This window comes from Physeter macrocephalus, chromosome 20 (genome assembly GCF_002837175.3).
Source record: "Physeter macrocephalus isolate SW-GA chromosome 20, ASM283717v5, whole genome shotgun sequence".
NCBI lineage: Eukaryota > Metazoa > Chordata > Mammalia > Artiodactyla > Physeteridae > Physeter > Physeter macrocephalus.
In genome coordinates this window covers 20,120,047-20,132,418 of record NC_041233.1, presented here as the reverse complement: position 1 = coordinate 20,132,418, position 12,372 = coordinate 20,120,047, and the positions used below count along the sequence as shown (strand labels likewise).

Here is a 12,372-nt window from a genome sequence, read left to right as displayed (position 1 = left end):
TGGGAGGGAGGGGATATGGGGATATATGTATGAATATGGCTGATTCACTTTGTTGTACAACAGAAACTAACACAATATTGTGAAGCAATTATACTCCAGTAAAGATGTATTAAAAAAAAAGTATAAGCAAGAATGCAAGCCTTTTTGCAGTCACAGCTTTCTTTTGTAAATGTAGTATAACTCCTCTCTTTCCTTCATTAATCCTTATTCGTATACATTTTTTGGTTCCTCTCCTTTCTTCTTTCTCTCTCTCTCTCTCTCTCTCTTTTTTTTGGCACTTTTTATGTAGTGTTCCCATTACTGGTATTTGTATACCACCAGACATTTACTGAAGAACAGTGTGTAGGGAGGGTCAGGCTTGGGCGGGAGTGAGTTGAGGTTGTTGGCAATTTTTACTTTCTTACCAAAGTTGTTATTTTTTTGCTCCTAGGAACATTTTCCTTTCATTGTTTGGTGCTCCAAAACTCAGTGTGCTTCATGGTAAAGTCCTTTAAGTCACAGACTATTAGCACTGTGAGCTGATGATTTAACATCCCTTCTTTCCTTCACTCTACTTGACCTTGAGCAGTTCCCCTGGCTACATGGGCTTAGTCACAGACAGAAATGGCATGTCATCGTGCTAATTCTGACTTCTCACTTTGGTGATTCTACAGTCTCAAACTGGGTCTTTCAAATAGGGGTATCCCCTTTGATTACTGTACCTATCCATGCCCTACATCTTAATTCTCTAATCAAAGGACGCTTGAACAGGAATTTCAGGGTCGTGGCACTTTTAGAGAAAATTATTTCCGGTTGAGATGTGTATAGACTTACACTTTCCTTTTAAAAAAATTTAGTCAAGATTTCATTTTATTTCTTTATTCGTAATTTGGGGTAATGCCAAGTTTCCTTTAAGATGGAGGAAATTTTGATTTTGAGTTTTTCTGTATTCCATTAGTTTTGATGGAAGGAAGTGACATAAACATGCATTTATTCTACCATATATTATAATAAATCCTAGGAGATGGTAGGATGATGATGATGATTCTCTTAGAGTTCTGTATAGTGTACAGAGTAAAGCATTGCTTACTTCTACCATGAGTGTGTATGTGCTTGTGTGTGTGTGTGGTGTTTATTAAGATGTAAAGAGGGTTGTTTGAGTTGAGGTTGAAAAGGGGAATGAAAGAGTACGGTCCATTTAGAGAACTTCAAATTCTTTGGCATGAATGGAGTACAGGGAGGAGGTGTGTCAAAGACAAAGAAGAAGCTGGAGAGATAGGGCAAATTGCCTCGAGTCATTCAGTGGAGCCTGAACTTTATTGTGTCCAGATGAAGAATCATTGAGGGTTTTAAGCAGGGGGTTGGTGTAACATTATCTTATTTTATATTAGAGACATCACTCGGGGAATAGCTTGGAGGGTAAATTGGAGGTTGTGAAAAAGAAGGGAGACCAGTTAGGGTATCATTGCAAAGTTTAAGTAAGTCTAACCAGGGTTGAACTGAGGAGGTACCAATGTGAATGGAGAGGAAATGGCCAATATAAGAAGAGTTAAGGAAGTAGAAGCTGTGTGACTTTTCCACTAATCTGATATGAAGAGAGAGGCAGAGTGAAAAAAAATATTCTGGGATGACATTCAAGTTATGGGCTGGGTGTGGGTGCCCACTGTGTGGTGATGTCATTAATCTAGATCAGAACTGAAGATGGCGGTAACAGGTTTTGAGGAAGAGATCATGGAGTTCAGTTTTGAGGTGCCTGTGAGATGGCCCAGTGGGAAGTGGATCTGGGGGCTCTGAAGCTCAGGTGAGAGGTCTGGACTGTTGAATCAGAGGCTGTAAGTTGAACTGAAACTCTAGGATGAGATTGTTCTGAAAGAACAATATAATGTGGAGCAGAGACTAGCAGGTAAGGGATGGATCCTGGGGTTAAGACCCCTAGTTAACAGGAGTTAGTAGATAAGGAGGAGTAAAAGGGTTGAGGACATGGCGGGGGGAGGGGGAAGATGGGGTGAAGTGAGAGTAGCATCTACATGTATACACTACCGAATGTAAAATAGATAGCTAGTGGGAAGCAGCAGCAGGCAGATCAGCTCGGTGCTTTTCGATGCCTAGAGGGGTGGGATAGGGAGGGTGGGAGGGAGGGGATATGGGGATATATGTATGCATATGGCTGATCATAGTAAAAGATACTGGGAAAGAATGGCAGAAGGGTAGAAAGCAGTATTTTGAAGCCAGAGGAGAAAGTCTTTTGTTTACTATAGAAAAATACTTAGCATGTGGGTTGAGAAATGGTTAAATAGGGTTAATAGGTATATAGCTAGAGTTCCTGGAGAAAATTTTAAAAACTAGTGGTAAAATAGTGAACTTGGATGGTTAGATGGAAGATTCTGGCAGATTTAAAACCTCTCTTCAGAGAATATGGAAGAATGGAAAACCAGGAGTCAGAGAAGCAGCTGAAGTTCTCAAAATAGTTATATACTATCGGTTTCCCCCAGTATATTAATAGATTTGTAGAAAAATGAATGTAATGTTTTCAGAGACTTTGGTTTTGTTTTCTCTATTATGATAAGCAGGATCTTATTTATTTCTAGGTAATCAGAGAACAAAGAAGAAATGGGAATTTTTTTGCTTTAAATTGAGGTTGACAAGAATTCTACTTCCTTTACTCTTTTCTCTTTGTTCTTTGCTTTTCAAAAATACCAGACCTTAGGAGAATTCACATATATTTGAGTTGTCTTATAATATTATGGAGTGGGACTGACCCATAGGCCCACTGGACTTGCAGCAACAAAAGCTACTGTCACTTTCAAGGTGTATATGAAGGGCATGTTACTTCTGCCCTGGTTGCTTAAACTTGATGCTTATAGAAGGTTATTCTTGTTCTGGGTGATTCAATGAAAGCTTCTCTGAGCTTTCACACACTAGATTATCTTCTTCTTAGACTTCAATTGGACTAATTTAGTTCTTTGGCTTTTTAAATAACAGGTAGGTAACATTTATGCTGGGCTTATATGAGATAGGATCTCAGTTCTGGTATAATTTTATATGGTACAAAATGTCCTTAAATTGAAAGGCATTGCTACACAGAACAACCATGGGGCATTTTTGTCCTTTCTTCATACCTGCAATTTTGAAAATGTGTGCCATTGTGAAAGGCAGGGTGAGCTTTCAGTGTGAGCTGGCGTTTCATAAAATAACATAAAAGGTGTGTTATCAGAAGAGGGGTAATAAGGCCATCTTATAAAATTCTTATATACATTGTTACTTTTCAGTTAAATCAGAAATTGAATTACAACCTTTTGCTTTATTTTGGAGGGCCGTTAGACTTGACCAGCCATTCACTACAAGAAGGATATAAGACCTAAATATAAGTAGAATCTGATGTTTTCCTTTGTTTTATTTCATATTAGTTAAGTCAGTCTTTTGGATTTTTTGTTTGTTTTCTGTCATTTTTTGCAGTTGCCATTTAGGTTGTGGGGAAACAAGTTTTATTTTGGTTACTATGAACAGAGGAAGCAGACGTTTTAATTTAATTTAATTTGAGTCTTCTCATAAAGAATCTATAAAACTCATAATTTTTTGGGGAGGAGCTCAATTTGATTATTTTTCAAAAAACATCAGTAATATGACTATCCAAAAGTTATTAAAAAGAACTTCAAATGCTTCCAAGAAACTTTTGAAAGTTTGAATTTAACATGCTAAAGATATTTACTTTTTATTATGAAATGTAACTTTTTTTATCATGTTGAAACCCAGAATTCTTGGAAGTTAAGGAAATAAAAAGTTCAGAGTCTTGGGGATCTGGACATGTAGTGCATTTAATAATTGTAGCCCTAACTTTAGTGCATACCTTTTATGTATCACTCTGGAATTGCTTTCAAAGGGCTCAAGATCCTTTATGAGGCCGTTATGCATTAGGAATTTTTTTTAAAGATTATTTAGGCATGTTGCATTTCTAATTAATGCACATGTAGGAAATATGCCTTAGATTTTGAAGTCAAGAGATCCAGTGAAATGAGTCACCAGAGGGAAGCTTTGTTTTAAGCCCTAAAGGGGCTTAGTTGTGGGAACTAAGAGTGAAAGCATTCTTGCATTCTTGAATAATAATTACAAGCTCTACAGATGAAAGAGATATGTTTAACCTAAATGTAGACAAGTAGATTCTGCTTTCCTGTTGAAAAGGGGATAATAATATCAACTAATATTTGTTCAGCCCTTAGTAGGTGTCTGAAGCATGGGCTAAGTTATGACTTTTATATGGATTTTTAATTTTAATCTTCAAGATCCTTTTGAAGAGGGTACTCTTATTATTCTCATTTTACAGATGATAAAATTGATGTTTAGGGAGGTTTACTAGCTTGTCCAAAGTCACCAGTGAGCAAGGAACAGAGCCTAGATTCTCACCCAGGCAGTCCAACTTCACAGCCAGTGCACTTAATTACTGAGATCTAATGGTGATGAATGAATTTAGGAATCCTTTAGCAAGACAGTGGGAGTAGGGGAGCAGCAGTGTGTCTCACACTGGCTGCTGCATATTGCCCTGCTGAGGGGCTGAGTGGAGCTGAAATCTAGCCCTCCCTCTGCTGGACAAACTGGGGGCCTTCCTGCTAATACCTACTGGGCTATGTTTACCCTTTTTCTAATTGGCCTGCCAGAAGAGCCATATTTTACTAGTTCAATCAAAGGCAAATTTTTAAAAAATTAATTAATTAACTAATTTGGCTATGCTGGGTCTTAGTTGCAGCACATGGGACCTTTACTTGTGGCATGTGAACTCTTATTGTGTCATGCGAACTCTTATTGCGGCATGTAGGATCTAGTTCCCTGACCAGGGGTTGCTGCATTGGGAGTGCAGAGTCTTAGCCACTGGACCACCGGGGAAGTCCCTCAAAGGCAAATCTTAATTGTATAAACCTCTGAGTATCACTGCCTATATTTCTGTTCACTCACAATAGTCCTTTGACTCTGACCTGTCTCTTCCTGTCTACTTCCTCCTTGGTTGTCTCATTCCATCCGCCTTTATGTTGACAACTCTGAAATTTGTATTTTCATCCCAGACTTCTCTCCCAAACTCTGCTCTCATATATCCAACTGCCTACTTAACATCTCTGCTTGGATGTCTAACATGCATCTCAAATTTATCATGTCCCAAACTGGGCTCTTCATCTTCCTGTTCCTCCTCTGCAGCAGTCTCTACCTGAGTTAATGGCAACTCCATCTTTCCAGTTGCTTCAGACAAAAAACTTAAAGATATCTTGCATTCTTTTTATCCTGTGTTCAATATGTCAGGAATTCCTATTGGCTCACAATATATCTACAATCTGACCACTTCTGTCCACTTCTGCTGCCACCACCCAGGTCATCAATATGAATTTTGTTATGTTTTTTGAGTATTTAAATTGTTTATGTACTTATTTATTTTCCCATGAATGTAATGTTGAATGATCACAAAAATAATTTTAATAAAAACAGTAAAGAAATATACATATACTCTTGCATGGAAACCTATAAACTTAAGGAAAAAATAATAACAGAGCATTTGAATGAGGGGGAAAAAAGAGAGGAAAAGAGAAGTAATTTTGTTATAGAAGCTTGGAAGTCTTCTCCTAAAAGTGGAAGAACTGATGACTTTTTACCCTACCTCTGTGTCAACTGCATGTCTTAGAAGATTGAGGAAACAATGTAAGAGCAAATCTGACCAAAAAGAAAGAACTTGGTGATATGGAGCTCTAGAAAGTTTGGGCAGGCTGATCCTTAACATTTGTAGTGAGCAGATTGAAAGTATAAAATGGAGGCCTGCATACCATACTTACATATGTAAAAGCTACAAGTCAAGCTAACAAGCTGCTAAAGTAGGTTCTATCCTCCTATCTTCCTACCTTGAGAAATATACCTTCAAAATGACCTGGAAGTTATAGATCTGTATTTAGAATTCTTGTACTCTTTGAAATTTCTTGTTAGAATGAGGTGGTGGATGGGGAGCTCACCCATGACCTTGATGGTCAGCTTCCTTTTCTTTCCACTTGTGGCTCTGTCTTGCACTTGAGAGGCCTTGGGTACATGCAAGTGGACAGCCCAGCTTGCATGTCCAAGCTTCATACATACTCATCAGCAAACAGCTGCCTCTTGGCTACCTCTCAGGTATAAGGATGGGCATGTTGTAATTCACTCTTGGAAGGATGGATTGCAGGAAGAGGCTGGCATAGGCACTGGAAGTAGGCTTGGACTCATTGAGCAGAGAGTTGGGGGTACTGGATACCCTGAGTGTGTCAGAAGGGTACATATGGGCTCTGGGAGGACACATCACCTTGGTCTCATGTACTCTTCCAAAGCATGATTGAATGTGTGTCCCCTATGACCTCTCAGAGTTAACTGCATTTAAAAATGAAATGCTTGTTAACTAAATGAATTTAAAATTGCTATAAGCTCAATTTAAGTCAATGAATAAAGTGGAGTAAAGAAAATTCAGGCATTATGGACAAAGACAACTTGGGGAGATGGGAAGGATCCACATGGGTACTTTGTTCTGCCTTAAGGACTATCCCTGGAGACATCTATTACTGCTGTCAAGAGATTTGTTTTCCTCCCTTTGATTCTGAAAACTGGGATTTTAATCTAGTCTGCCTGTCTCCAAACCTGTACCTTTCCTACTTTAGGAAACTGTCTCTATTGGATAGAAGTTGAAAAGTGGCAGATTTCAACTCAACATAAGGAAGAACTTTATAAAAGTGATCACTGGCATCTAATGGTATAGTGAGCATCTCATTTCTTTTTTTTTTCTTTTTTTTTAACATCTTTATTGGAGTATAATTGCTTTACAATGGTGTGTTAGTTTCTGCTTTACAACAAAGTGAATCAGTTATACATATACATATGTTCCCATATCTCTTCCCCCTTGCATCTCCCTCCCTACCACCCTCCCCATCCCACCCCTCTAGGTGGTCACAAACCACCTAGCTGAAAGAATGCTCAACATCATTAATCATTAGAGAAATGCAAATCAAAACTACAATGAGATATCATCTCACACCGGTCAGAATGGCCATCATCAAAAAATCTGGAAACAATAAATGCTGGAGAGGGTGTGGAGAAAAGGGAACACTCTTGCACTGTTGTGGCACATATATACAATGGAATATTACTCAGCCATAAAAAGAAACGAAACTGAGTTATTTGTAGTGAGGTGGATGGACCTAGAGTCTGTCATAAAGAGTGAAGTAAGTCAGAAAGAGAAAAACAAATACCATATGCTAACACATATATATGGAATATAAGAAAAAAAAAAAAGGTCATGAAAAACCTAGGGGTAAGACAGGAATAAAGACACAGACCTACTAGAGCATGGACTTGAGGATATGGGGAGGGGAAAGGGTAAGCTGTGACAAAGTGAGAGAGTGGCATGGACATATATACACTACCAAACGTAAAATAGATAGCTAGTGGGAAGTAGCCGCATAGCACAGGGAGATCAGCTAGGAGCATCTCATTTCTATTCATCCAAGCCCAGTACATTGTTGAAATGAAGGACGCTGTAGGAGGTGTCCTTGAAATGTTTGGGAGGTACTTTTTAACTCTTAAAATTTTGTGGATTATAAAATGCAAACACATTGGTGTATAATATCCACACCCTAGTAGAATTTTTGTTTTGGATTCACATTGTGTTATTGCTACAAGAGGTCTAAAAATTTGTTGGACTTTGACCTTGCTTTGACTTCATTTGCAAAATTCTACAGTTTTCTGCCTATTATTACCTTGATCTCCAAATCAATTTCCTGAGTTGACTAGAAAATGTTTTGTTACTATACACAAAGTGATTAGTGTGTATTAGTGTTTTTAATAATACAGTCAATTTTGGAGTATATAGTTGTATTTAAATGCTTTAAATTATTAGATTTGTCATAATTGTTTCCCTTGAAACTTTTAGCATAATTATCTTTGTTTTTAATGTCAAACTTTGCTGAAGACACATGAAAGAAATATAAATATTATGAGTATATTTGATTATAAGCATATTTGAAATTCACTATTTTGACTATGTACAAATTTCTATGGTAAGTCCCTGGGGACAGTCTTTGGCAGATTCCTATTATTCTCAATAATACTTCACATATCCATTTTTGCAGTAAGAGAATCATGGAGTGTAGCCATGTGGCATATATTGGGTTGGCCAAAAAGTGCCTGTGGTTTTTAAGTTCAAATAAAAACACGTTTTTCATTTTCACCAAGAACTTTATTGAACAACGTATTCACCCTTTTGTTCTACTACCTTCTGCCATTTTTTTAGGCAACTTCATAATTCTGTCTTCCCAAAACTTTTAATCTTTTTGAGCAAAGAACTGTTCCAGGTGCCTTTTACAGTCTTCCAGGGAATTGAAATTTTTTCCATTAAGAGAATTTTGTAAAGACCGAAACAAATGGAAATCTGAAGGTGCAATGTCTGGTGAATACGGCAGATGAATCAGAAATTCCCAGCCAAGCTGTAACAGTTTTTGCCTTGTCGTCAAAGAAACATGCAGTCTTGCATTATCCTGATGGAAGATTATGAGCTTTCTGTTGACTAATTCTGGACGCTTTTCGTCAAGTGCTGTTTTCTGTTGTTCTACTTGGGAGCAGTACTTGTTGGAATTAATTGTTTGGTTTTCCAGAAGGAGCTCATAATAGAAGACTCCCTTCCAATCCCACCATATACACAACATCACCTTCTTTGGATGAAGACCGGCCTTTGGTGTGGTTGGTGGTGGTTCATTTCACTTGCCCCATGATCTCTTCCATTCCACATTATTGTACAGTATCCACTTTTTCATTACTGGTCACAATTTGTTTCAAAAATGGAACATTTTCATTATGCTTAAGTAGACAATTGCATGAGGAAAAATGGTCAAGAAGGTTTTTTTTGCTTAACTTATGTGGAACCCAAACATCAAAGCAATGAACATAGCCAAGCTGGTGCAAATGATTTTCAACGCTTGATTTGGATATTTTGAGTATGTCAGCTATCTCCCACATGGTATAACATTGTTTGTTCTCAGTTAATGTCTCTATTTCATCGCTGTCAACTTCAACTGGTCTGCCCGGCCGTGGAGCATCGTACAGCAAGAAATCTGCAGCACGAAACCTCGCAAACCACTTTTGACATGTTTGATCATTCAAAGCACCTTCTTCATACACTGCACAAATTTTTTTTTTTTGCATTTCGGTTGTTTTTTTTTACCTTTCTTGAAATAATAAAGCATAGTATGCTGAAAATGTTGCCTTTTTCTTTCTATCTTCAATATTAAAATGGCTACACAAAAATTAACCAATTTTGATGTCTTTTTTTAAATGCACGCTGATATGACAGCTGTCACATACAATCTAACAAAATTGTTTTGAATGAAGTTAAAGACAGCTAAGTGCTATTAGTGCCATCTTATGGAAAAAACCGAACGAACCTTTTGGCCAGCCCAATATTTGGAGAGCAGTAAGACTTCTAGGTTCTATAGTATTTGCCTCTATTTAAAAAAATTGTTGTTACTAACCTAAGAATTAGATTACATCAAGATAAGAGCCAATAAGGAAGATTTTTTGTTATAGGGTGGTTTTGTTTGTGCATCTCTCTGCACATGTATCAGATATATGGTGTGGAAAGGCCTTGGTGAAGCACTGATCTTTTCAATTACATGTACACAAAGACATCATGATTATCTTTGGTTATATACAGTAACACATTTATGGATCCAGGGGAAGGGTCCAGTGAGTGGGAGAGGTTGAAGAGCAAAGAGATGCTGATTTTATGGAACTAGACCAGTGGGAGTTGAGAAAGGGTAGGAGGAGAATGGGGATAGACTCTCAGGGGAAGAAGTTGGGAGGGAACTTGGGCCCTACCCTGAGATTCTGATTTCCCTTAGGGGTTGGAGGCATAGGTATAGGAAAAAGAACAATCTTCTTTCCTAGAATCACTGAGAGTGAGAGGAGTCTTAAAAGGACTGATTCTGGATAAAAGAGACACCATGAAAATGTGTCCTCATTCATTCATTCATTCTTTCACTCATTCATCTATCCATCCATATTCCATTCATAGAATCAACCAGTCAACTAAAAACAAAACATTTATCTACCCTTATATCTAAAATAATAAATAGAGAAACTAAGTAAAAGTAATACATTCTAATTCTTTTTTTGTTTTAGTTTCCATGAGTATCATAGGGAATATCAAGATATTTTCCAGGGGCAGATTCTTATGTTCTCTTAGCCTGCAAATATAGGAAACTTTGAAAGAAAATAGGTAACAGTTAAATGGAAAGATTTGTGCATTGATAGTAACACACATTCCTGTAGACTCTAAGTTTATTTTTAATAGGCTAAGTTATATATAGGATAGATGTATTTCTTACTGTTTATCTCCATGAACCTTCAGTAAATACTTGCTGGGTGATTATTGACTGTGAACAAGATAATACAAATTTGTGGGCTTAGTGATTTGGGTAATAGTCTTCACGGCGGATGTGTTACTTTGAATATGTTATGAAATTCCACATATGGTCATTTGATATATATATGTATTCTTATGCAAAAATCTCACTGCATCGACTTTTAAGATTAATGTTCATGTCTTAAAGAATGGCTTGCAATTTTTTTCTTATTTTGTCTTGCCCAAATATCAAAGCCTTCTCAGATTTGTCATTTTATAATAACTATGCCAATTTATATTAATTTTTTTTCTGTACAGGAAAGTAAATTGCCCCAAACTTCCTTCTCCAAATCAAAACCTTCAAACAATTCCCCAGGCAAATAGAGATGTAGCACCTCTCTTCCAAATTCCCCTTCCAAATTCCCCCACCCCTTGCCGCTATCCCCCCTTGGTGTCCATGCGTTTTTTCTCTACTTCTGTGTCTCACTTTCTGCTCTCACTTTCTGCTCTTCCAAATATGTCTCACCAACTCAGCCATTCTTTTTCACTTAAGACTCCTGATCAAATGCAAAGTCACCCTGGCTGTTTATTATTTCAGTCATGAACATACTAGCGTAGATTAATTTGTCAGAGGACCTAAGCCCAGAAGCATGACCTCAGAGAACAGTTGGGGAATATCTTGTTTCTCTGTTGGTGGACTTGGCACCCTGGTCCTCTGAGGGCTACAACTGATAGCAGGAGGAGGTGCTTGAATACTAATCTCACGTACACTATGATTTTCATTAGTGCTTTCCTTTAGAAAGTATTTTTCTTTATTAATAAGTGTCTTTTTGTTTTTGTGCACAGGCAGTCATGTCAGCTGAAACACCAATCACACTGAATGTCAATCCTCAGGATCTGCAGGTCCAGACATTCACTGTAGAGAAGCTGCTGGAGCCTCTCATAATCCAGGTATTAATACCATGGAAATTACAGCGTGTAGTAACTGCAAAAGAACTGAAAAACATAGGAAAAATAGATAATGAACCAAGGAAAGATTTGATTTTTATAGAATGAATATGTTACCTAAAATTGTCCTTCAAAATGTTTTTAAAGTGTACAAAAGTATGTATTTAGTAATAATAATGATAAAATTCTGAAAGTTCCTCCCCAGATTCTCTTTTAAAAGCAACAGAAGTAATAATATGCATATGCAATTTTCAAAGTACCTTTATGTAAATTATCTTGTTTGATAGTCATGAAAACTGAGTGAGGCAGGCAGCATGGTTAAAACCATCCTTGTTACATAGATGAGGAAACAGCCTAGAGAATTTCAGTGACTTGCCCCAAAGCACATGGTGGCTCATTTGTCAAATAGGAAATTATTTTTGAAATACCAAAATGTATGAGAAAAGCAGATATTTAAGGCATTCTGTGATAAAGTCTTTCATAAAGTAAATAATTCCTTGATAATATGCATAATGATTCTCCAACTTATTTATTTTGTAAGCCCAGATTTTATTCATTGGCTTTTCTTAAAGCAGAGCTTGAAGAAACTTACACTATAGTATAGATTTAAATTTCTTGTTTTTAACCCAAAATTTGCGAGGAAATCCCCCTTTCGGCCTACTTTACATCATACGTCCTAAGACAAATTGTCCCTTTTTCTAAGGCCTTGAAGTACTCAAGGGTTTCTTAAGTGAGAATCAACAGTGACCTTACCTCTGATAATTTAAAAATCTGCTTGTCTTCTTTGTGAGGTGGATGGTGGGGAGGGGAGTAGCTCTGAGAATAGACTTTGTACACATTTTTACTTAACACAGTCGATATCTCCTACTGGAAAGACAATTCAAAATAAGTGCCTCCATATATACAATGGAATATTACTCAGCCATAATAAGAAACGAAATTGAGTTATTTGTAGTGAGGTGGATGGACCTGGAGTCTGTCATACAGAGTGAAGTAAGTCAGAAGGAGAAAAACAAATACCGTATGCTAACACATATATATGGAATCTAAAAAAAAAA

The 12,372-nt window shown here is 37.2% G+C and overlaps 1 protein-coding gene across 9 annotated transcripts in view; it reads left to right on the top strand.

Annotated features, from left to right (window-relative positions):
• Positions 1 to 12,372, top strand: part of CTNNA3 (catenin alpha 3) — a 1,750,900-nt gene that overhangs the window by 76,625 nt on the left and 1,661,903 nt on the right. For 6 of the 9 annotated variants that reach the window (XM_028481840.2, XM_028481834.2, XM_028481839.2 and 3 more), the window contains one exon: positions 11,213 to 11,317. In XM_028481840.2, coding sequence (XP_028337641.1) covers positions 11,219 to 11,317 — 99 coding nt within the window. In that variant the 5' untranslated portion in view covers positions 11,213 to 11,218. Of the gene's footprint in view, positions 1 to 6,632; positions 6,730 to 11,212; positions 11,318 to 12,372 lie in introns of all 9 variants that reach the window. The other 3 variants (XM_028481837.2, XM_028481836.2, XM_028481838.2) reach the window with 2 other exon arrangements.